We start from the raw sequence: 26,818 nt of genomic DNA on the forward strand, positions 1-26,818 counted from the left end.
TGTCAGTCTTATTTAGAAAGAATGGGGTTTGCTGGTCTAATCAAAATGTTTTCTTGAATATTGAACACTTATTGTCAGCATTTTAGGCGTGGCCAGGCATTATCAGCTGTCTACATAGAATACAATACTTTATGAATAGGCATTTCATTCATATCATTCTGAGTGAAATGAAATTCTGTCAGACAACACTACCAAAACTTTATCAAATGTTTCAGTAGTGAATGTTTTAGTAAAGACAATTTTAGGTAATTTAGAGCAGAACTCAAAAACATTAGTCAGCACATGGCTAAAAACACAGCTTTGAACAGTTTCCACACACAAAATCATGATATTTTTCATTAAAACATTATTAATTGCAGATGTATTTTGGTAGTGGCACTTTTTAATGTTCCAAACTTGAGAGTTTGGGACACAGTTACTTCAAAACAATGGGATTTTTTTTTATTATTATTATTATTTGGGTGGAAGGAACTCAAAGTAAATCTAAAATCTTTGAATTTTACACTTTAAAAAATTAAAAAGATCTTAAAAATGAAATGATATTCTAGAAACAACAGAATGTTGTTACAATAATAATATACATAAAAAGTCAACATTGTACATGCTATTGTGTGGCTCAGAATTGAGGGTGCAACTCATCATAGCCAGAAATCTGTTATGTAACAGTTTTGACTCATTAATATTTATGCCACCAATATTTATATACAACAGCCCACATTCTAGTTCAGCAGACTATGTGCAGAAATGTACCATTCCAAGCTGTGAAGGGATGTCAGTACCTTCAACGGGCATGTCTGATGTTCATCTTTAAACAAGACTTAAGTTGGCTTTCTATACTATCTAATCTTCATAGGTGAGGCAGATGAAGTTGAGTTTCTGGGTCTCAGGCAGGCTGACCCACTGCTGACTTACTCTAGACTGCACTGCTCCAGTTCTCTCTACAGAGCTGCAGTCTTCTCCTCCTGTCCCGTTACCTGGAGCCCAGTTCTGGTAGCAGATGGAAAAACCACTCACCCAGTACCAGAAACCCTGAGTGCAGGTGTGACGCAGACCCAGCCACACATGTTCAGTGGAGGCTTTCTGTGCCACCTCCTTCACCCAGAGCTGGATCTCCTCAGAGTGAACTGAGACCAGATCCACATGATGATCTCTGCAGTATCTCAGAGCTTCAGAGTCTCTAGCAGGCGTGACAGTACCCCCCCCAAAGAGTCCAGGCGGACCTCAGAACGAGCTCGACCGGGACGACCCCTACGCCCACCACCGGGGCTGCATCCGAACTGCCGAGGCGCTGGACCGAGGAATTCCCTTCTTGAGAACGTCGCAGGTGGGCTGGAAGGGAACTGGTCAACCGACCACGGGGGCGGCCCCTGGGGCGAGGAGCTGGCTTCTCCGGGTGTCGGCTATGGAAATCCGCTATAAAGTGCAGGATCCAGCACATCCTTTGCCGACACCCAACATTGCTCCTCTGGGCCATACCCCTCCCAGTCCACCAAATATTGCAGTAGCCCGCCACGTCTTCTGGAGTCCAGCAACCTACGGGCAGCGTAGACCGGAGCCCCATCTATCTCCTCCAGTGGTGTTTGGGTGACATCCGGTGTAACCTCGTCCAAAGGTCCTGAAATGACAGGTTTGAGAAGTGAGACATGAAACGATCGAGATACCCAGAAACGTGGGGGTAAGTCAAGTCTATATGTGACATCATTAATTCTCTTAATCACTTTGAAAGGCCCAATATATTTGGGCTGCAATTTACGACAACTTCCCTCAGTGTTGCGGAAATCCCTCGTAGCTAGCCACACCCGATCCCCTGGTTGATAGACTGGCGTTGGACCTCTATGGCGATCAACCTGGTCCTTGTGGCGCTGGAGAGCCGTTTCGATCCGTTGGTGTGTCTGTTCCCACACCTGTTCGCTTCTGTTCATCCACTCGTCCACCGCGGGAACATCAGTCTGTAGCTGAGGTGGCTGATATCCGAGGAAGCACTGGAAAGGGGTTAATCCAGTGGTAGAGCTTGTCAGGGAATTTTGGGCCAATTCAGCCCAGACCAGATACTTAGACCAGTCAGACGGGTTCTCATGACAGAAGATCCTTAAAAACTTTCCTAGTTCTTGGTTAACTTGTTCGCACTGTCCGTTTGACTGAGGGTGATAACCTGATGTCAAACTGATAGAAACTTCTAAATGTTCGAAGAAAGCTGCCCAAACCTGTGATGTGAACTGTGGTCCCCTGTCGGACACAATGTCCTCGGGTATTCCAAATACCTGAAAGACATGCTGGAACAATGCTTGTGCTGTCTGGAAGGCACTGGGAATGGATGCGAAAGGCACAAATCGGACACCCCTAGAAAACCTGTCCATTACTGTGAGTATAGTAGTAATGTTCTGAGAGAGGGGCAGATCAGTTACAAAATCTATAGCAATATGTGACCAGGGCCTGTTTGGTACGGGCAAAAGCATAAGATTTCCTGCGGGCAAAGTCTTGGGCGTTTTGCACTGGGAACAGACCGAACATGATGCTACAAATGAATGAACATCTTTCATCATAGATTCCCACCAATATCTTTGTGTTAACAGTTTATGAGTCCTAGTTTCACCAGGGTGGCCTGACGTTAATGAAGAGTGTGCCCAAGTGATTAACTGAGTACAGAAAGGCAAGGGGACATACAGTTTTTGTGGGGGACATTGGCTGGGTATTGGGAGGGTCTGTAGGGCCTTTTCTATTTCTTCATCCACCTCCCAACGTATGGAGGAGATGTTCACTTCATGGGGCAGAATGTGTTCTGGGGTCGTAAGTTCCTTGGGGTTGATTTCTTCTTGAAAGATCCTAGAGAGTGCATCTGCCTTGGTGTTCCGGGACCCGGGTCTATAAGTGATACTGAAACGAAATCGTGAAAAAACAAGCGACCATTGGCCTTGGCGTGAGTTAAGTCTCTTAGCTGTGTGCAGATATTCCAGGTTTTTATGATCAGTCAGAACTGTGAATGGAAATTTGGCCCCTTCGAGCCAATGCCTCCATTCCTCCAGAGCTAGCTTTACAGCTAACAATTCTCAATCTCCTATCCCATAATTTCTTTCTGCAGGGGACAGTTTGTGGGAGTAAAAAGCAATGGGATAGAGTTTTTGGGGGTTTCCAGTTCTCTGGGATAGAACGGCTCCGACTCCAGTCTCGGAGGCATTGACTTCGACTACAAATGGCTGGTTAGGATCAGGGTGGTGTAAGATGGGGGATGTAGTGAAAGCCTCTTTAAGTTGCTGAAAGGCTACCTCAGCTTGCTCAGACCATGTGATTCTCTTGGGGGAACCCTTGAGCAGGGAAGTCAGGGGAGCTGTAATACTGCTAAAGTTCCTTATGAAGTGTCTATAGAAGTTGGCAAAACCGAGAAACCTCTGTAGTCCATTAACTGACACGGGTTGTGGCCATTGCACTACTGCTTCCACCTTGTGGTCATCCATAGTGACACCTTGAGGGCTTATGATGTAACCCAGGAATGCTACTGTCTGTAGATGAAACTCACACTTTTCTCCTTTTAGAAACAAGTTGTGATCAAGTAATCGTTGAAGTACCGATCGGACATGTTTAACATGGTTAGGTCTAGGTTGGGAGAGTATATCAAGATATCGTCTAGATAAGCGATTACATATTGTCCAAGCATATCTCTGAGAACGTCATTTATGAAAGCTTGGAAGACTGAGGGGCGATAGAGAGCCCGAAGGGCATCACCTGATACTCATAGTAGGGATAGACACGAGCTTTGGGTAAAACTGGGTTTTCAAGTAGTTCGATAGCACAATCATAGTCTCTATGTGGGGGCAGTTCTGTGGCCTTTTGTTTATTAAACACCTCTTTCAAGTCAATATACTCGGGAGGAATAACAAACGAGGTGTCAGTATTAGGACTTTCTGGATGCTATGGAAAACGGGAGTATGAAGACATGACTGGAAACAGGAGTCTGACCACTTAGTTATAGTATGCTCGGCTCAAGATATAGTGGGATTATGTTTCTCTAACCAAGGAAGGCCCAAGATCAGTTCAAACTCAGACTGTTCCAAAACTAAAAGGGAATTTCTTCCTTGTGAAGGGCACTAGCCTGTAGTTCAATGGGTTTTGTGAATCTGGAAATGGTGCCCATCCCCACTGGTCCGCCATCTAATGCTGCTACTTTCAACACCGTCGGGAGCTTCTGAACAGGGACCTGTAGTTGTTCCACCAGGTTGGCATGGATGAAGTTCCCTTCAGCTCCGGAGTCGATTAAGGCTAAAATCACAAGAGAGTGGGGATGACAGTAAATTGTGACAGGCAACAAAACTAATTTTGAAACCAACCCCTTTGTGGGAACGCTCACTCATAATGTCTGAAATTCTAAAGAGTAATCGACTACTGAGCGGTTGCCTTGACGTAATTTGGATACAATTCCCCCACTAATTTTACCCTCGTAAGGATGATCGAAAACTGTCTTGAATTCCTTCACAAACTGTGTATATGAGAGACGCTGTATGTGACCCCCGCTAGCAGTAGCCCATTCTAACGCTTTATCAGCTAAGCGTGAAACTATAAATGATATCTTTGCTTGATCGGTGCTGGCCGGTGTGTTATCAAAATACACAGAACATTGTAGCAAAAACCCTCTAAATTTGTCAGGGTCCCCTGAAAACTTATCAGGTTTACTAACCGGAAAAATGTTTCGAGTGTTGTCCGCAGCAGCAGTTTGGAAATCGGTGACAGTCGTGGGTTCCGTTAAGTTCATAGCTTGGAGTTGCCCAGTCAGTCCCTTCGTGCTAGCCACCAATTGGGCTAACTGCGCCTGCTGTTCAGCTTGTTGTTGTGCGAGGGTTTCCAGAGAATGTGTTACTCCGGATAAGACATACTGGTGTCTGCACAATAGCTGCCCTTGTTCCGACAATGCTTTCTGAAAAGCATCCAAATCCGCTGTCTGCATGTTTGGCGAGGTATTCTGTAACCAGTCAGAAATGTTCAGACGCGTGTGGATAAAAGTGAAAGTACAGGCTTTATTAACACTAGGCAAAGTCGTAGTCGAAGTACAGGCGGGCGGTCAAAACCGAAAGGCAATAGATGATCACAAAGGTGATCATAACCACAGTCAAACAAGTCCAGAGGGCGAGACAAAAGGCAGAGTCAAAAAGGCAGGCAAAAAGGTCAAAGTCACAAATCCCATAAACAAGCAAAGGTACCAAAGGAGAAAGCAAAAAACGTAGTCAGGCAAAAACGAGATCAGGGTCAAAATAGTATAGCTGGGTAATGGAGTCCACAAGGGATTCTGACTCCATTGGGAAGTCTGCCGTCACGTGATCTCCCAGGTTATCCTGGGAAATGTAGTCCGTTACACTAGACGAGTCTCTAGCAGGCGTGACAGTAATATTACCTATGTACTTGTGTGTATTATTGTTTTTCCCCTATTTTTAATAGTAAGATGAAGATCTAATCACATTTTGAGTCTTCTATATGGCTCACAAACTTTTCTAGTACAATGGCAATCAATCATTTACTAGTAAATTGGCAATACATTTTCAGTATATTCTCACTGCATTCTGTACATTGTAAAATGCATGCTCCTACCTGTATAACATACAAAATAATATGCATTCATGCAGTTATCGTCAGTCCACGTTCCATCTTCCAGCATGAAAACACAGGAGTTACTGTTTGCTCCATTGTTTGGCTCTCCTGGATTCCAATTGCTATATGACTGTCCATTTATAAAGGAGGTGCCATCTTCCAAAGACCACAGCCATTTCTGACCGTCTCCTTTCTGTAGGCCGATCCACACAAGGTGTTCAGCTTTATTCTGAAGTGTGGCTTTCAGTGTGTTCATCTCTTCCATGTTGTTGATGGTGGCCAGATCAGTGTAGATCTGTCTGCAGTAGCTCTGAGCTTCAGTCCAGGTTTTACTCTCACTAACAAAGTGATATCGATGAGGAACATATGAAGCCAGACAGAAAACTGTATTAAATTAAAAAGAAAAAAAGGTCTTTTCAGGTCATATTTTTCTGCAGTGGAACAGAAATACCCTTATCTTAAAATACTCACATGACATAATTTCTCACACATGTTCTATGCAAACAGACAAATGCAGAGGAGGTAAATAGTCAGGTCTATCAATATTTGGGCGTTAAGGAAGTTGTTATTGTAGCTGTCCACCACAGCATATTAGAGTTCAAATTAAATGATGAATATGCAGACTACCAGCTTTAATTTGGCCGTATGATCATCCCAATTGGGTGAACAGTGTAGGAATTACTAACATTTTCATACATAGCCCCATATTTCAAGGAGCATAAAAGTAATTGGACAATTGGCTGATCACCTTCTCTGTGGCCCCCACCTCATTATTTCACCGATAAGTGAGCAGATAAAAGGCCTGGAGTTGATCTCAACTGTGGCATTTGCATTTGGAATCTGTTGCCATTAACTCTCAATATAAAGTCCAAGGACCGGTCACTACTAGTGAAGAAATCGATCATTAGGATGAGAACTCTAAACAAATGTAATGTAATGTAAAATGTAAAATGAAAAGAGGGCACTGAGAGATAGAGGGGTAAATTTCAGATGCCACACCCAGCCAAACTGAGAGCATTCTGGGAAAGCGGCACCAGAGTGTACAAGAGTACAGCGGATGCGGCAAGTGATATGAGGAAGCAAGGATTTGAAATCAAGCGATCACAAATGGAGCTTAACAAGAAGGACCGACTCAAGTGTCTCAAGTGAGTAAAAGCAAGCACACCCCCACCTCCAATGAATCCATCAGGAATGGATTCTGGAAAAGCTACACTGTAAAAAGTGGCTTGTCAGATCTACTTTAAAAAAATTACTTCATGTGGTAACAGGCAACTGAACTAGTTTTATTCAACTCAAATTACTTTGATTCAAAGATTTGTTAATTCAAAGTATTTATTTAGGTTGAATAAAACTAGTTAATTTACTTGTTACCACATGAAGTCATTTTTTAAGTAGATCTGAAGAGCCACTTTTTACAGTGCAAGAAGTTTAAAATGAGTATTGCTGAGGCCACTTAGGTGGTAGTAAGTGGAAGCCAAACTGCTAGATTGCCATTCGTGTCTCATAGTAAGATTCCTATGCAGCACGGCATATTGAGAGTGGATAATAATTTTACTTCTCTCAGACTTAAGAAATGATCTGTTTCTCTTCTGTTACCATTCATATATTAAAGTATAGAACCGACTGGGACATGCAGTCTTAGTAAAAGAAATGTTCCTGAGAAGCACTCTGAACATGAAAAATTGAAGATTCTAATCTTAAATACAATACTCCAAGAATAGGGTAAGGAGAAAGTTACACCCTTTAGGAAGACAGTATACTCATTACTTAGTGAGGCATAAGATATACACAAGAATTAATTACTTGATAATGTTTGATTCGGATGGTTGGGAATTGTTTTATTTTTTAGTTTTCTGTTGTTGTTCCTAGTTTTACTATAGTAATATCAATTGGTAAGCATGTTAATGTTGAAGGGTTATCTTGAGAAGTCAACTGTGTTTTGTTCTCATGGTTTAAACATTAATAGCAATTGGCCTTTACAACACCCCCTAAGGCCTTCCTAGGACAGAACACTCAGTTTGCAATACACTAAGGTATTTATGACAGGATCTAAGGCTCTGACAACACATTAAGTTCAGTTCTAAGTTCAGTGACTTCAGTTTTTGGGTCCTGGGGGTGGGGGAGTCAATGGTAAAATATAAATGCTGTGCTTTTGAGCTTTTGTGGAGACTGGGTGAAGATTAGCAGAGATGGACAGAGGTCTCTTTGATTAAATCATAAATCATACACCAGTAATGCCCAGACTTTTCTGCTTAGTAATGTTCTTCCTGCTGAGACATACTGTGGGGCAGTAGAGGCCCACAGTATATATGACTGTTCCTTTGCATTCCGTTTACCTACAATCTGACTTGGTTTCAGGGAAAGTAGTTGTTGGAGTGTGTCCGCAGTTGCCAGTTGCAGGTGTAACTTTTATCCTAGGGAACAGTTTAGCAGGTGGAAGTTCTTCCTTTTCCAGACTGATCCTATGTCAACTGTACAATCCACGCTGATATAGATGATCCAGAATGATATAGATGAGCATGATCCAATGGCTTTTCCAGCTCGCCTCGTAATTCCCCCTCGTTTATGCAAGGTGCAAGATGTAATTGACGTGTCAGACTCATTTTTGCATTCTGATTCCTCTGCTGATAATCAGTCTAGTGAAAAATCTTTGGACACAGTCGTTACTACTTCTTTTAGTTCAAGTGACGGAGATTTAGGCTGTTGTGCTACTAGAGAGCAACTTAGTTCAGAGTAGAAATGTGACCCATCCCTAGTAAAGTGCAGGGAGGCAGCAGAGGGAGCTAGTGCAGTGAACTTGTCTGCAACCTGCTTTTGGGATAAGGACATACTTATGAGTAAGTGGGTGTCTTCTGGTTCTTCTAAAGTTGATTCTGAATGGAATACTGGGTAGCCCCATTTTGTTTCTGCTCTGTATGGTTTACAAGTATTAGCTTTAGCTCATGATCACTGTCTGGACACTTGGGCATCACAAAAACGTATAAACGCATATTACACCATTTCTATTGGCCAGGTTTGAAAACTGATGTAGTTAATTACTGTTGCTCCTGTCATACATGCCAACTTACAGGAAAGCCTAAATCAGACTATTCCTCCTGCCCCTCTCCACCCTATACCGGTTGCGGGTGAACTGTTTTGAAACTATACTAATGGACTGTGAAGGATCTTTTTCAAAAGATGAGGTCAGGTAATCAGTATTTGCTATTACTGATGTGTAGTGCTACCTGATTTCCTGAGGCAATTCCATTGTGTATTCTAAAAGCAAAAACTATTCCAAAAGCCTTAATTAAATTTTGTTCCCTTTTTGGGTTGCCAAAATACTTGCAAACAGACCAAGGTTCTGATTTTATGTCCAAGCTGTTTGCTCAGGTGTTAAAGCAATTGTGTATTGAACATAAGATCTCCAGTGTGTACCATCCAGAGTCTCAGGGCGCATTGGAACAGTTTCACCAAACATCGAAAGCAACGAGTCAGGTTGTGAGTGGGACGAGGGTGTTCCATTAGTACTTTTTGCCATTCAAGAACTGATCAAGAATCCATTGGTTTTAGTCCTGCACAGCTTGTGTCTGGTCACTCTGGAAGAGGCCCTTTGAAGCTTTTTAAAGATGCCACAAGCAAAGCATTTGCTTGGTTATGTAAGTGGTTTTAGAGAACAACTCCTTTTTGCTCATGAGGTTGCTAAGGACATGTTGGCATCTTCCCAGTCAAAGATGAAGAAACACTTTTATTAAACTTGTTTCTTGTTCCTTCCAGCCAGGCAACCAGGTTTTGTTTTTATTGCCTCTTCCTGGCTCATCATTGGAGGCAAAGTGTCCTTATCAAGTTGAGGCTAAACTCAGTGATACTGACTATGTAATTCGTACACCTAATTGAAAAACAAAGACCAGAGTATGTCACATTAATATGTTAAAACATTATGTGACCTGGAAAGAGTCTAGTAGTGCTGATGTGCCTGAAGCTGCCACGGATTTAACTCCAGTAGCTCCAGTTACGATGATTGTAGTTCCTTCCCAGCATTCCAAGGAAGATGTCAAGTGCTCCAATGATGTGTGCTCCATTGATGAGAATGGTTTTGTTGTGCCTAGTTCCAGCCCATGGAGTTCCTGTTGTAATCTAGTTTCAAAACCTGACGGTACATTACGGTTCTGCATAAATTATAAAAGGTTAATGCAGTGACCCATTCTGATTCTTTCCCTTTGCCTAGCATGGAAGATTATGTAGACAATGTCAGTTCCACACACTATGTAAGTAAGCTAGATCTTTTGAAAGGGTATTGGCAAGTCCCCTTAACCCTTAGGGGTTGTGGCCCTTAGATGCCAAGGTAGAGGCTTTTGTGAACTTTTTTTGCACCCAAAACAAAATGTGAGTTACGGCATTTCTTAGGAATTGCAGGTTACTATCGTGGATTCTGTATAAATTTTGTCACCGTGGTATTTCCTCTCATTAACTAACTTTGATCTGTTGAGTGTCAGCAAGCTTTTGACAAGGTTAAGGCTTTGCTTTGCTGTGCCCCTGTGCTTGCTGCCCCAAACTTTGAGCATCCTTTCAAATTGGAAATCGATGCTAGTAATACTGGGGTTGGAGTGGTTCTTTTGCAAAAGGGTGATGTAGAAATTAATCACCCAGTTTTTTATTTTTCAAAGAAATTCAGATTTTAATCAACGTAATTACTCAACTATAGAAAAAGAAACCTTGGCCTCGGTGTTTGCAGCAGAAGTTTACATCAGTTACATCCAAGACACCTCTGTTGCTGCCCTCTGCTGGCCTTTTGTCAAGTCAAGTCAAGTCAAATTTATTTATATAGTGCCTTTTACAACAGATGTTGTCACAAAGCAGCTTTACAGAGAATCCGGATCCACGCCCCCAGTGAGCAAGCCTTGGTGACAGTGGCAAGGAAAAACTCCCTCAACAGGAGGAAGAAACCTTGAGAGGAACCAGACTCAAAAGGGGAACCCATCCTCCTCTGGTCAATACCGGATAACAGCACAGACACAAACCAGTACAGTATAAGTGGATATAAGTGGAACTTTTGTGCTTTTCATTCTCTGGTTCCTAGGTGGAGATGTTTGGATCAGCTGATCTGGTGAGACTGATGTCAGCTGACTACCATGCATTCTGTGATTGGTGGCTGAATGAAGATTCACCCTTGAAAAAAGTGACAGTCATGAGATGCAGTTGGCCCATGGTGTTTTCACCATGTGGTCCATGGTGGCTTTTAAGAAAGCTGTGGTTTGGCTGCTCTCTTAATGTTTGTTGCTTACCTAGTGTTGTACCATGTTGCCTGTTTCTTATTACTATAACTTACTAGTCACAACTTTGTAGGGGTGGGTGCCATTTAATTTGATACATCTTTTTCTCCTGTTTACCTGTTGAGGGAGGTTAGAGTGTGAATTGAGTGATTGTGCATGTTGGGGTGGCTCAGAGCCAGGCTCAAACCACCCATGTACTGTTTGGCGGTCCAAAGAGTTACCACTGCCCACCAGGAAGCACAGGCAAAAAAAGACAAAAACATCCTCAACAAATGGGAATGATGCGGGAAATGACAAACAAAGCAGACTATGAAAGCAGTGTGCTCTAAAAGTGAAATAAAAGATATTTAAAAAAAGACATTTCCTCTGTGATTATGAGAGGAAGATGAGCTTTATGTTTCACCTGCTTGCTCTTTGTGGAACACTTTTGTATGGCTTGGAGCCATTTCTTGTTTAAGCCTTTGTTTTGGCAGTGTTGACTTAGCCGCAAAGTGAAGGCTGTCAATGGCCGAAATGGATATAGCTGCATCCAATTCGACCAAGGGTAAGTTAAGGGTCCTAGCCAGGGTGATGTTAATGACGTTACTGGCTGCCCCAGAGGGAGGGTTGATACACAAATGGGAGATGTTAAGGGCAAACAAAAGAAATGCTAGAGCAGTGTCTTCAAACAAAAGGGAGTTTAAGAAAACTAATGGGGAAAGCAATCACCAAAGGGGACTTGAAGTTTTCCTTCTCAAGAAACCTGTACTTGAGAAAGGAACCAACATTAATACAGAATAATTCTTTCCATAGTGAAGAAAAATACCTTTATGATGGTTGGCCAAGGGGTGGTCTATCAGTGTCAATGTAAACAACCGAGAAATATGAATACAGCAAGTTTACTAAAAGATGAGTTGACGGCAGTCAATGCAGATGGACAATGACCCGAAGCATACTGTGAAAGTAACCAAAGATTTTTTTTAAGGCAAGTGGAATATTTTGTAATGGCAAAAGCAAACACATGACCTTAATCCAATCCAGCATGCATTTCACTTGCTAAAGGCAAAATGGAAGGTACAAGAACAAGCAGGAGCTGAAGACAGAAATGCCTGCCAGACCATCACCTGGGAAGAGACCCAGTATCTGGTAATGTGTGTGGGCACCATACTTCAAGCAGTCTTTGACTACAAAGGATTGGCCAACAAGTATTGAAAAGACAAATTTATATATGATTGTTAATTTGTCCATTTTTCTTTTTGAGACCCAAAAATAAGGGGTTGGAGAAGTGGGCTTGTATGAAAATGGTTTTAAATCTTACACAATGTACAATTTGAATGTAAATTTGAAATTTTGAAGTAGTTGCTAGCTAAATAGGAATAATTAAGTTATATAATTAAGACAAAGGGAGTTTTTAAAAGAAATACGACACTAGTGTAACGGAGTTGAAATTAAACAGTTGATAAAATATTGAGTTTCACCAAAATGACTCCATTTTTGTAAAAAGGTTCAGAACAATTGTAAAAAGTTATTTGTATTTTTCTAAAAAAGGTTATAATTATTTTTAGGGAGCTTTTCTTTTCTTGCTGTGACATCACTGCAGACTGTGTCCCTCTGCTGCTGCCGTACCTCCATCAGACGAGTGAGAGCTCTGAGATGGACGGTGTGTAGCTGCTGTGGTTTCTCATGAATATATAATTCAATTCAGTTCATATCGAGTTAAAAACTTTCAAACATTGTTCTAACACATTACATGAGCATGTGATAATTTTCTCAGAGTGTAGTTTTGATTATAAATGCTATTATTGTCGAGTTATTGCTCAGACATGTGCTTCAGCTAACTGAGCCATGGTAGAGAAATAGCTAGCTAACACTCTCCCTTGGCAGCAAGGTTGCATTATAAGAACTTCTCGTTTCTTCTTATTTCATTTTTATATGCTCAGCATGTGAGGTCTGCAGCCGTCTAAGGCAAGAGAAGATTAATACACTATAAAATCTGTTCCAGAATAAACAGAGTGGAGAGCGAGCCCTTGTGTCCGACTGTTTGATGACCGAATAGTGGTCGTTACACTAGCTTAGTATTAAAATACATAAAATGGTTGGTGAAGTCAAAAAGTACACTGACCTGGGAACAGCAAGGCAACTGAAATCCATTTCTGATCCATGAGAGAAAATGTGTTTCCCAGCCTAGAAATTTGGTGTACATTTGAGGTTTTAAAAGCATTTCAGAAAATCACTGCATTTAAACTGGAATGTAAAAAATATCACAGATAATAATAGTCATACTCACGCCCATACATATGAATGTTTAATGGTCCTTTCGACAAACGTTGTCCAATGTATTTGGGGGAAAAAAGCTTGGTAGAAAAGTAAATATCACTGTTGTTCTCCGCTGTGTTGTTTCTCTTCTTCTTCACTTCACGTTATGTTCATATGCATCATATCACCTCTTTATATCTCTCTAGATATTGCTCCGCCTTTGCTGCAAGTAGCCACAGACAGATACTATCAGTCATATGTTACTTCCTTGGCTGGTGACGGCATCAGGAAATACATGGAGCACGTTTCAAAAACAAAGCTGCTTTGCATGAGTTTCCATCACATACACAGAAATATGCAGGTGAACTTTAGAAAACTAGTAAACAGAACATCAACATCAGAGATGAACATCGGTGCAAGTTTCTTTGTGGATTAATTTTGGGTTGCAAGAGGAAGAACTCTTGTGCAGTGCTGTGAAAAACTATTTGCCCCTTCCCAATTTCTTGTTTTTTTTTTTTTTGTTTGTTTTTTTCCACACTTTAATGCTTTAGATCATCAGACTACTTTTAATATTCAACAAAGATAACCCAAGGTAAACATAAAATACTGTTTTTGAATAAAGATTTGATTGACTAAAGGAAAAATGCTGTTCGGCCCCACCTGGACCTATGTGAAAAAGTAACTGCCCCCTTATCTTCTAAATGAACCAGTTATCAAATTCAACTGACTACGGGGTTTAGTTTCACTAGCCACGCACAGGCATGATCACTGCCAAACCTGCTGAATCTAAATATCACTTAAATAGGCAATGTGAAGCAGACTAGAAGGTTTCAAAAAGCAACACATGATGACACGTTCTAAAGAGATTCAAATACAGAGGTGGATTCATTGAAATCCTATGGGAATGCCACGTTTAATGTCATATTTATACACACTATATCAGCCACGTCATTAAATACACTTCCTTGTTTTCACACTCATTTTACATTTTATTAACTCCAATTACCACATAGGCTCATTCTAGTTCTACAATCACAGACTGTAGCCCATCTGGACCCCCATAGGACCACCTCAGAGGTATTCCGGTGGTGGATCATTGTCAGCACTGCAGTGACACTGATGTGGTGGCCGTGTGTTAATGTGCGTTACACTTGTATGAGTGGATCAGACACAGCTGTGCTGCTGGGGTTTTTAAAACAGGCTACAGACTGTGAATAGTCCACCAACCAAAAATATCCAGCCAACAGCATCCTGTGGGGAGCATCCTGTGACCACTGATGAAGAATTAGAGGATGACCAACACAAACTGTGCAGCAACAGATGATCTGTTGTCTCTGACTGAAGACAGAGCTGAAAAGCTTGCTCTAAAAAGACTGAACAGCCTAGCTGTCCGAAGCCACTGAAAAGTGCCCAGTGTAGGTTTAGTTTAGGTTTGCTTGAGTTTATATTTATTTGGTGTGCAAATAAAATATGGCTGCTGCAACACTGAATCACAGCTATCATTTGCAAAACTTACTAGCTTTTAATAACAGTATATCATATTAGCTAGCATGGTCAAAATTCTGCCAGCATATATATTATATATGTATGTATTCAGACCATAATGCATGTTTTCATTGTTCATCAGATCATTTCAGAGTCCAGAGAAGTCGAAAGCATTTCTGGACGCTGTTGACATATGGCGTCTACTGTGCATAGTACAGTCTAAACTTGCATTTGTAGATGCAGCAACAGACAGTGTTTATTAACTTTGTTTTTTTTTCAAAGTATTCTCAATGTGGCGATATCCATCACAGAAACATGCTGGCTTTTAATGCAAAGGTGTCTGAGAGGTTAAAGGTCACAGTCTAGATTCCGTGAATCATTTGATGATATTATGAACTGTAGAGCATGAAATACCCTGCAATCCCTGGCTGAGGAAAGTTATCTTTAAACTGTCGGATTTGGCAAGCCTTGACCCATCCTTGCTCAGAAAGGACTCTGCCTTTCCTGGATGCTACTTTTATACAAACTTTTTTTTTTTTAACCAAAGCTACTTTTATATGACTGCATCAGCTGGTGGTCTTGTGGGGGTGTAGTGAGGTCTGCAGTTCTTACGATGTTCTGGAAGGTGTCTTTTGTGACCTCCTGGGTGAGTCATCAGTGTGCTCTTGGTGAAATTTTGGTAGGCTGGCCACTCCTGGGAAGGTTCACCACAGACGCTGTGTTCCAAGATTTCACTATTTGTGGATAGTAGCTCTCACTGTGGTTCACTGGAGTCCCAGAGCCTCAGCTATGGCTTTGTAACCCTTTCCAGACTGGTAGATTTCAATGGCTTTGTTTCTCATCTCTATTTGAGTCTTTTTAGAATGTGGCATCAAATGTTGCTTTTTGAAACCTACTAGCCTGTTTCACATTGGCAGACAGGTTCTATTTAAGTGATGTCTAGATTCATCAGGTCTGGCAGTGAGCATGCCTGGGTGTGGCTAATGGAATTGAACTCAACAGTAAATTGAATTTGATAACTGGTTGATTTAGAAGCTAAAGGGGCAATTATTTTTTCACATAGGCCCAAGTAGGGCTGAACAGCATTTTTCCTTCAACAAATCAAATCATTATTTAAAAACAGCATTTTGTGTTTACTTGGGTTATCTTTGTCTAATATTGAAAGTAGTCTGATGATCTGAAACATTAAAGTGTGCCAAATGCAAAACAAGAAGAAATTGGTAAGGGGACAAGTACTTTTTCACAGCACTGCACATAAAGTTCCTTCTCTTGCAACCCAACATAAGTCCACAAAGAAAGCCACACTGATATTCATCTCTGATGTTGTGCTGTTTGCTAGTTTTCTACCTGCATCTTTCTGTGCACGTGATGGAAACTCATGCAAAGAGCTTCGAGAGAAATTCACTGGAACTTGCATTAGACATTTCCTGATACTGATATCAACCAATGAAGTAAAGTACGACTGTGATGGTATCTCTCTGTGCCACAGTGACAGAGCAGTATCAAGAGAGATATAAAGTGATAATATGCTGTATGTGCACATAACATGATGTGAAGAAGCAGAGAAACATCACAAGGAGAGCAACAGTAATGTTGACTTTCCTACCAAGCTTTTTTTTCCTAATACATTGAAGAGCGTTTTTCGAATCGACTGATACACATTAATATTTCTGAAAATTCACTTGATTATTATGATGCATTCACTCTTTTCAGCTTCTGGCTATAGGTGGGCAGGAGCAGGATGGAGAAGTGATCTGATTTGCCAAACGGAGGTCGGGGGAGGGTTGTATGCCCCATGGAAAGGGGAGTAGCAGTGATCCAGTGTGCATGATGTTCATGTGCTGCATGAGATTTGTTGGAAGTACTTTGGAGCAACTTCCCTAAAGTTTGCTTTGTTAAATTCCCCAACAACAATGGTGGCGGCCTCTGGGCAGGCGGTCTCCTGCCTGTTAATAGCCTCTTACAGTTGCCTGAGTGCCAGATCTGTATCAGTCTGTGGTGCGATGTACAATGACCCCTGAAATCTCTCTTGGCAGCCACAGTGGTCTGCACGAGAGGATTAGATGTTCCAGGACCGGAGAACAAAAAGACTTAGTGAAGTGTACGTTCATCTGTTCACACCAAGCATTATTGATCATAAAACATACACCTCTCCTATTTACAATGTTCTGTCTGCTTGGTGCACAGAGAAGCCCACAGGCTCGATGGCCTCATTGAAATCTCCGCTGATAGACAGGTCTTTGTGAGGCAGATTATACAGCAGTCCCAAGTCTTTCGCTGAAAAGAGATCAGTACCCTGAGATTTTGTTGTCCAGGGACTGTACATTTGCCAGTATTATGGGAGTGGGGGGCAGCTGGCTCTTCTACCCCTTTTCCCCTGTCTGTGGCGTTTTCTTAGGTGGGGGGGGGCAGCATTTTTCCTTTAGTCAATCAAATCATTATTTAAAAACAGTATTTTAAATTTATATTGGGTTTTGTTCGTCTAATATAAAAAGTAGTCTGATGATCTGAAACATTAAAGTGTGACAAATACAAAAATTACACACTTAGACTGTTTCTACCTACTAGGGAATGTGTGGTTGGGTTGCTTTGTGTATTCAAATGACAGTCCGTGGGCTGCCAGTCTGTTTTGCATGTGTTTACATAGAGAGATGCACAGAGACAGCAAAAAATGATGAAAGCGAACCTTTTTTCACAGAATGCCACTTGTGTCACGAACAAGCATCCAAAGTGAGCTAGCCCTAGCATAGCACATTATCACAATCACTTGAATGCTTAAAGTTCTTTACTTATATCATGTCTCTGAAGTCATAGTAAAAAATTTAAATTTTATATTTTACTTTGGTAGTTTGATTAATCTTAAACTTTCAGTTTTGACTTACTGAAAAAAAAGGCAAATTTAAGTATTTTTTCTTTGTACCTTAACTACTTTTGCGTATGTGCAAATTAATAGATGTTGAGAAGAAGACAACTTCAGAAAATGAGAAAACTAGCAAGCAAGACACTCCCTACAATGCCTACAGTGTTGATGTTTCATTCTCATGGTCTTAGAAACAAACACAAATGCATACACTAACACAGTGGCATGCACCCGCCCCCCGAACACCCACAAAAACACAAAAGCAACCCAACCACACATTTTCTAGTAGGTCATTAAAACACCGGAATGTTGTCACCAGGGCAGTCATAGGATGGGCTTTACAGATCTTAATATAGAAACTTTAATTTTTGTAAACATCTGTTTTCTTTGTAACCATCTAATTAGCACTGCTACAATAATGATCAGTTGAATAACACTAACAAAACTTTACCAGATGTTTCAGTTGTCACCGTTTCAGTCGTGACACTTTTAGCTAATTTAGAGCAAAACTCAAAAACACTAGCACAGCAGTGAACAGTTACAAACATGAAATCATCTTTCATTACAACACAAAAAAAGTTTATTAATTGCAAACAATGTGTGCTTCCATAGTGACAATTCTTAATGTTTCACACTGATTTACAGAGTTTGGGACACATTTATTAAAATCAATGGGATCTAACTGCTCATCAGGTGGCCATGAGGGACAGGAATGGAGCCTCACCTTCTGCTCTAAAATGCAGGGGTGTGGCTAAAATAAAATGATATTCCAGTAGCAACAGAATATTGTTACGATATTTTAAACATAAAAGGTCATCATTGTACATACTATTGTGTAGCTCAGAATTGAAGGTGCAACTCGTCATAGTCAGAAATGATGTCATACAGGTTTTACCAGAATTCAGCAAAATGTATCAGAGGTTCAGCTCTCAGTGAACTGATTACTGCAATATATGACAATCTTTAGGTGGTAGAGTAACAACAGCAACAACAAAATACCCTTATAAATCAATTATACCCTTGTAATCCATTATACAATCAATCAGAGATAAAACACACACACTTTCTAAGCTGCTTGTCCTTATGGGTCGCAGGAGAAGCCAGGTCACCAGTCCATCACAGGGCAGACAGAAAGACATAGTTCCACAGCTGGTTGCATTTGGGATTATGAATATGAATAAATAGCTCTTGGACTGATTGCTAATAGTTTCTAATTGCCATCTCCTGAAATGTGTTGTTTAGAACATGAAATGCTTGAATATTAAAAACAATGGCCCAGCAACCACTTAGCTACCTCTTCATGACATTTGCAGTGTCAGACTTGTGAAAAATATTGCTTCTTATTCCCAGCTCGAATTACAACTATCAAGATGCACTTGTGTAATTACGTGTAAAAGTGTAATAACAAATTATACATGTAATTTCATACCACTGAAAGTTGTTAACAGACATCATTTAACACAGCTGTATTTGTTAGGTTTTGTGAAGCTGAAACATAACCTTGTACAAGTTGAACATGCTTAATGAAAACACCCCCGGAAGGTGTCCTTTCACTTCACCACATTAATTATGAATTATGTGTTGCAAAACAAAATTAAAAATAAAACTAAAAGTGGTTAATTGTTTCTTGCCCTACTACATACAATATACATACAGTATGTATATACCTATGTACATCAATAATTTTTACTGTCTTTGTTATGCTATATAGTTTAGACATGCAAATATAGATATGTATGATTGAAATAAGGATCCTTTGATGTTGTGTACAGGTCATAGACCACAGCTTTATTGATTAAAAAATGCAAAATTACAGGCAGTCTACCATACGCTTCTCATGGTGTGCAGTAGGAGTTGCATGATTATTAATTTTACTAGTTAACTAGTTGTTCAAAAACTAATTGATCATATGAGTCATTTACCTACAGTTAAGTATTTTGTCGGTAGCCTGCTAATAGTGCCTAGCAACAAATGTTGCCTTTTGAGGTAAATTTGCATTACTGTTAAATTTTTGTGGCATTTTGATGGGAAAAGGTTCAGAAAAGGTGAACTGTATTTACATTGGCACTGATGTGCTGTGAACCTCAAACACTTCTGTCTCCTGCTTCAAATCCTGCATACATAAAAGAGGGCAGTACAATGGGTAAATTTCAAAATCCTAAACTGTTATGTAACAGTTTTGACTCATTAATATTTATGCCCCCAATATTTACATACACCAGCCCACATTCTAGCCCAGCAGGTATTGTAAAGAACGAAATGACAATGGAGCAACAGAAATGAAAATGGCAGACTATGTGCAGAAATGTACCATTCAGGCTGTGAAAGTATGTCGGTACTGTCAACAGGCATGGATAATGTTCATCTTTAACCGAGGCTGAAGTTGGCTTTCTATTCAACAGCTTCTTAATTTAATTGCCCTCTTTCCACCTTAATTTTCACTAGCAGTTCCCATAGTTATGGAATGGACCAAATACCAAGTAATGCCTAAACTAATCTCAATAATATTGTTCCTATATTGGTGCCACCAATAGATGAAGTGAAGCTTCATGTACGAAATTCCAGTTTAATCCTTGGTTGCATCTAGTATCACTTTTAAGACTGGCATTCACACACATAGCTAGCTGCCTTTAACTTTTACCTACCCCAATATTGATTTAATTATCCTTTATCTTAAAATTCATTGCATATATCTTTTAATGTACCACAATGTTACATTTTCTGGAAATAAACATTTTTCTTTTGAGAAAAACAAGTTGAAAGGTTGGAGTTGGGGCCACAAGAGGGATTTAGCCCAATACCCTGGTATAGCCTAATACAGCACTGGCCTTCTTGTTTTTAAAAGTTAGTCAAGAATTTCTTGTTAAGCTGGTTGTAATAAGTGATGTCTTTGTGCCATTGCTAACACATGCTACTTTATTGTTTATTGTTCAAGTCTGTTTTTGAGGCATCAGTTTTACTCTTTAGGCTCTATACATTAGTTAACTAGTCCATGCAACTCCTACTACGAACATACTACCTAATCTTCATAGGTGGTGCAAATGAAGTTAAGTTTCTGGTTTTCAGGCAGGCTGACCCACTGCTGACCTCCTCTAGACTGCACCGCTCCGGTTCTCTCTACAGAGCTGCAGTCTTCTCCTCCTGTCCCGTTACCTGGAGCCCAGTTCTCGTAGCAGACAGAAAAACCACTCACCCAGTACCAGAAACCCTGAGTGCAGGTGTACCGCATACCCAGCCACACGTGATCAGTGGAGGCTTTCTGTGCCACCTCCTTCACCCAGAGCTGGATGTCTTCAGAGTCAACCGACACCATGTCCATGTAATTCAGCCTGCAGTATCTCAGAGCTTCTCTCCAGGTCAGATTCTGCTTGATCAAGATCAGCTTATCTGGAGACAGAAGGAAACAGTCTAAGTGTATAATTTACATGAGAAGCCTACTTCTTACATGGCTTACATAAGCAATTTGTACATTCATGAAGAAGTCAAATAAAGCTCACTCTCATGGCAGATGAAAGGTAAAGTGGTTTGACAGGGCCAGCCTTCCCAGCTGCCCATGTTCTGCCCCTTTATAAAGATTGCAACACAGTTCTCATTTACGAGAGCACCATCTGGCTGTCCAGTTGACCAGTTCCTATATATGGAGTTACTCTGATCTGACCACCCCCAGGACTCTCTGAACAGGCCGATCCAGACAGGGGTTCTATTAGCTACTTGGTGGATCTCTTGGTTCTCACTCTGGTTCCTTACAGTGGGCAGGTCTCGGTACTGTGTTCTGCAGTAGATCTGAGCATCAGGAAAGGTCTTTTGCTGAGTAACCAAGACTAATTTTGTAGCTGCTGTTTTCTTTCCTGAAAGAAAATTAAAGTTAATCATGATCAGTTCCTTCATATATTTTACATTTTGCAAAGAGTGTTTGGCAGCAGAAGAACAGTGGAAGTTGCAGTATTCTGCAGTATAAATTGCTAAATTGTGCTGTAAAGTTTGCACACCCTTTAGAGATCTCTGAATTTCTGCACTAATGTTGCCTAAAATGTAAAAATGTAAAAGTGTTTATTTTTTCAAACTTCTGTCAAAAATTGATTTCCATTAGTTTCTTACTGTGTGAACATTTAGAGATAAGTGTAAAATTAGCTTGGATTTTCACAACAGAATCAGTTTAAACCACTGAACAAATATGTAACTACCAACTGTTTTGTCTGTTCAGCTGTGAAATCCAATTGTCAAATCCAATTTATAATTTCACTTAACTTTTTTTTTTTTAAAGAATGCATCCCACACAGTACAAGATAGTAAAATGTCAATTTTATGATTCAGCAAAAGGCGTTCTGACTACAAGAAGATTTTAACAGATGACATCCAACAGGGAAAATTTGGATCAGTTTGTTTATGTTAGTTAAATAAATTAAAATATATAAATTGACAAAACGATGAATATTGCAAAATGTCTTGACTATAAAACAAGACTTGAAAAAGATTATTTATTACTGGACCCACAACAAAAAAAAAAAATGTCTTTTTTTATTACAGATCTTCTGGCACTGACAATTGAAACTAGGTAGAATTCTAAAAATATATCAAGTTATTTTGTTGAGTTGGAGTTAATTTTGTAAAATTACCAATATGCTTGTGTATGTTATTTATATAACTGTTTTTCCCCTTATTTTATTAGTAAGATGAAGATCTATTCACATTTTGAGAGTCCTGTATGGCTCACAAACTTTGTAGTACAATGGCAATCAATCAATTTCTAGTAAAATGCCAATTCAGTTTCAGTATATTCTTATTGCATCTATACAGTGTAAAGTGCATGTTCCTACCTGTGTAACATACAAAAGGCCAGGTCTTTGTCCAGTCTTCATCAGTCCACCTTCCATCTCCCCGCATGAAAACACTGGAGTTACTATTTGCTTCATTGTTTGGCTCTCCTGAATTCCAGTTAGTGTACGACTGTCCATCTATGAAGGAGGTGCCATCTTCCAAAGACCACAGCCATTTCTGACTATCTCCTTTCTGTAGGCCGATCCATACATGGTGTCCAGCTTTATTCTGAAGTGTGGCTTTCAGTGTGTTCATCTCTTCCATGTTGTTGATGGTGGCCAGATCAGTGTAGATCTGTCTGCAGTAGCTCTGAGCTTCAGTCCAGGTTTTATTCTCACTCACAAAGTGATACCGATGAGGAACGTATGAAGTGAGACAGATCCCTGTGAAGAATAAAAGAAAAAGTCTTATCAGGTCATATTATCCTGCAGTAGAGGTAAGTTTTCAGTGTTCTATGCAAACAGATAAATGCAGAGCAAGTAAATACTGTCAGGTCTATCAATATTTGGAGGTTAATGAAGTTATTGTCATGTTAGCTGTCTACCACAGCATATTAGAGTCCAAATTACATAATGAATATGCATACTACCAGCTGTAATTTGACCATATTATCATTCAAATTGGGTGAAAGGTGTAGGAATTGCTAACATTTTCATACATAGTCCCCTATTTCAAGGGGCATAAAAGTAATTGGACAATTGGCTGCTCACTTTCTCCATGGCAAGGTGTGTTCTTACCTCATTATTTCACCGATAAGTAAGCAGACAAAAGGCCTAGAGTTGATCTCAACTGTGGCATTTGCATTTGGAATCTGTTGCCATTAACTATTGATGTAAAGTTCAAAGACCTTCTCACTGCCAGTGAGGAAAGCCATCATTAGGATGAAAACTCTAAACAAATCCATCAGAGAGACAACAAAAACATCAGGTGTGGCCAAATTTAAATTTTCCACTTGTACATGCCAAGAGTTGGGCTCAAAATTCAAATTCAATAATTCCTTTTACATTTGCAATTTGGCACACTAGTATTGACATGTTATTTAAACAGAGATGAGTAGCGTTAACTGTACTGGTACACGTAGATGTGTGTAAATCACACAACCACCTTCTCACAGTGGCTGCATTGGGAACAGCTGCTGTTGGTACTTTGTCATATTTAAGTGGAATTCAGTCATTCAATTAATTCAATTAATATTACAAAAATCACTGGTATAAGTGTTAGACAGTGAGCTGAGTCATCTAGCCAGCTGGTAAAATCAGCAGATTGGGTCCTTGTTTGGGAATGTAGCATTAGCTGTAGCATTACCAATAGCTTTCAACAAACTTAATTCTCCAGCCTCCACAATTCATGTAACTTATTAGCGGGTGAGGTGATGACAGATCAATATATGCCCCTCTGACACTCAAGTTGTAGATTATATCTCTGCATGGCATCAACTGGAAACTGGAAATTTTCCAGTCCACCCAAAACGGTATTGCTGTAAAGTCGGTAGGCCACTGGGTTGATCCGATGTTCCTCCCTAAAAGGCCTATGCAACATGAGGCAACTTTTCTGGACTCCACTTTTAACTGTAGATCCTTAGTGGAGAGCCATACTCACGGCCCTGGGTAGAAGGAGTGACCCAAACAAACATCACCCATGGTCAGCTGTCTTCTTTCGCTATGCAATGGCTTTTGTAGCATGGTGCAGGCCTTCTGCAATGACCACTGATACCACAAAATAAAGTTTCAGGCTGTGGGAACCTCTACTTCCAGCTCCTGCTCAAGAAACATGGGTGGAGGATATCCAAATTGACACTCAAAGGGCGACATGCCCAGAGAGGTGTTCCACAGAGTGTTATGGGCATACTCCACCCAAAGCAGATGCTCATGCTGCAACAAGAGCGTGACAGCCTCCTTGGCCTAGGGGAGTTTTGGTAGGGCGATAAATCTACAGGCCTTGGAAAATTCGATTTACCCCAATCATAATCACAACATTGACCGGACACGCTGACAGACTAGTGATAAAGTCTGTGGGGATCATAGCCCAAGGCCTGGATGGTATGGGCAAGGGTGAGAGCAAACCTGCATGTCTTGTTCTCAGCTCCTTGTTCTGAGTACAGTCCTGGCAGGCTGCTACATAAGCTTGCACATCCCTCTCCAGGTTGGGCCACCAGAAGTGTCTTTTCAGGAACTCCAGTGCACGGGTTCCTCCTGGGTGACTAGTGAAGGGGGAAGAATGTCCCCACTGGAGAACCTGGGCCCTAACAGGAAACTGAACACACAATTGCTCAGAGGGTCCACCCCAGGGTCAAGTTAGGCTTTAGGTGCCTCCTTAATGGTGTTTTCTATGTTTCAGCATAACAAGGTAATGTTTCGAGTTTGAGGTATTATAGTTACAGGCAATTGTTTCAGAGGAAACACGTTCCACTGCCTGGATAGGGCATCTGGCTTGATGTTTTTTGAATCAGGTTGATAAGAGAGGGTTCTTCAAAAGCTATCTGGGCTTCTGGCATTCACTGGAAGCATTTTCCGTTCCATTCTTAATAAGGGCAGTCAGCAGGGCCGCCACAGTACTGAAGTTCTGTATGAATCGGTGGAAAAAATTGGCAAAGCCCAAAAGCTTTCAACTGAACAGAGGGATGTGGGGCATGGCCATTCTGTGATGGCCTGAGTCTTAGCTGGGTCATGCTCAGACAGTTCTTGGAGACCACAACCTGAGGAAGTTAATTGACTGAGCATGGGAGATTTCTCCAGCTTATAGTGAAGACATTATGAAAATAAGTACTTTGTGGACACAAGCTGCATGTTTCTCTACTGACTGTAGATGAGGATATCACAATGTACTTGTAATGACCAGATGGTGTAATAAATGCGGTCTTCCATTAATTTCCCTGGCGCACCCTAATGAGATTATAGAAACTGTGCATGTCCAGTTTGCTACAAACCGAGGCCTGCTGCAGTGCCTCAAATGCTGAGGTCATCAATGTCAAGGGGTTGTGGTCCTTAACTGTAACTTTGTTTACCCCCTGTAGTCAATGCAAGGATGAAGCCCCCCTTCTTGATGTACTTGTTCATAGCAGTCTTTTCAGGACCCAAAAAAGAAAACAACTTTCCTCTGGGGGGTGGTCCCCAAGAGAAGGTTGATGATGTAGGGCAATGCAGGCTTGAGAGCATTAAAAAAAAGAAAAGTGCAGTTACATCAAGCAAGCCTCAAACTCGCAACCTCATGATGTGGGGGCAAATGCTTCACCACTAAGCTGCCAAAATAATGTTCTATGAAGTCTTGCAGGAGGGTTGATAAACAAAAGGGGGGAGGTTATGGCCAAACAAAAGAAATGGCAGAGCAGCGTCTTCAACAAAAGAGAGTTTTAATACCCCCGTTGGAAGATTCTCAAGAAACCAGTACTTGAGAGAGGAATGAATACCGATATACGAATACCAGCTTAGTCTGAGACTTGCATGTATCAGTGTGAACTCAAGACAGAGCAGAAACCAGCATGTGAGCACCCACCCCTAATTACCACTTAGTGGTGCCTTGTTTCCTGCTAGCAGCTGGAGGTGGCCTAACATGAGGATGGGATATTACAGATTGATAGTTAACGCATACTCAATTTACTGTCAAAAATGAACCATCCAAATAAAGTGTTACCTTAACTTTAAATTAAGCTGTGCATGAAGCCTCAACTTCTTTGTAAATGAAATGATAATCCTAGTGCACCAAATGGCAAATGTAAATGGAATTATTGAATTTGAAATTTCATTTTGAGTCCAAACGTAGATGCATGAGTGGAAAATTTAAGTTCAAACTTAGGATTACTTTGCCATTTTGCATATTACATTTTTTATTTTAATTTTGATATTGATATAGTTTCACAAATCAACTATTTGGTATGTTAATAAAAAGAAAGGAGAATGGAAAACAATGGTAGTGGGTGACAGAATATTTCTTCTATAGTGAAGAAAACTACCTTCGGGATGGTTGACCAGGGGGTAGACATATCAGTGCCAAAGTAAACAATCAAGAGAAGATTTCACAAGTAAATACAGTAGGTTTACCACAAGATGTAAACCATAAAAACAGGACGACCAGATATGAATTTGCCAAAAAACATCTAAAAAAAAGCCTGTACAGTTCTGAAACGTCTTATGGACAAAAAAATATTAACTTGTACCACAAATATGGAAAGAGAAGGGTATGGAAAAGAGAAGAAACTGATCATGATCCAAAGCAACTCATCTGTGAAGCACCTGTTTTTTTTTTTAATTAAGACTAACAGTTTTTTAAAAGAAATTCTAAATTAGCTTAGTATTTAAATGCAAGAAATGGTAGCTAGACACAAAAAGTACACTGACCTGAGAAGAGCAAGGCAACTGAAATCCATTTCTGATCCATGAGAGAAAATGTGTTTCTCAGCCTAGAAGTTTGGTTTACATTTGAGGTTTTAATAGCATTTCATTGCATTTTCACTGCATTTAAACTGGCATTAATAAATATCACAAATAATAAGTCATACTCACGCCATGAATATGATTGTTCAACAGTCCTGTTGGTAGCTTTGTAGAAAAGCAAATGCCACTGTCTGTTCTTCTCCACTTCACTTTGTGTTCACATACAG

At 40.5% G+C, this 26,818-nt stretch overlaps 1 protein-coding gene across 1 annotated transcript; it reads right to left on the bottom strand.

Annotated features, from left to right (window-relative positions):
- Positions 1 to 770: 770 nt before the first annotated feature.
- Positions 771 to 26,818, bottom strand: LOC118804345 (macrophage mannose receptor 1-like). Its single transcript, XM_036564834.1, has 6 exons — positions 26,721 to 26,818; positions 26,556 to 26,617; positions 22,221 to 22,604; positions 20,901 to 21,251; positions 20,733 to 20,790; positions 771 to 1,150 (listed from the first exon to the last, which is right to left on the bottom strand). The coding sequence occupies exons 1-6, from the start codon at positions 26,723 to 26,725 to the stop codon at positions 841 to 843; spliced, it is 1,170 nt and encodes a 389-aa protein (XP_036420727.1). The 5' UTR covers positions 26,726 to 26,818; the 3' UTR covers positions 771 to 840.

Source organism: Colossoma macropomum, unplaced genomic scaffold (assembly GCF_904425465.1).
Source record: "Colossoma macropomum unplaced genomic scaffold, Colossoma_macropomum, whole genome shotgun sequence".
Classification (NCBI taxonomy): domain Eukaryota; kingdom Metazoa; phylum Chordata; class Actinopteri; order Characiformes; family Serrasalmidae; genus Colossoma; species Colossoma macropomum.

Coding starts and splice junctions, on each gene's coding strand:
- LOC118804345 (XM_036564834.1), bottom strand. Junction 22,605..26,555: donor AGTTGCCTTGCTCTTCTCAG/GTCAGTGTACTT, acceptor TATTCTTCACAG/GGATCTGTCTCACTTCATAC. Junction 1,151..20,732: donor GAAGCTCTGAGATACTGCAG/GCTGAATTACAT, acceptor GAGATACTGCAG/AGATCATCATGTGGATCTGG.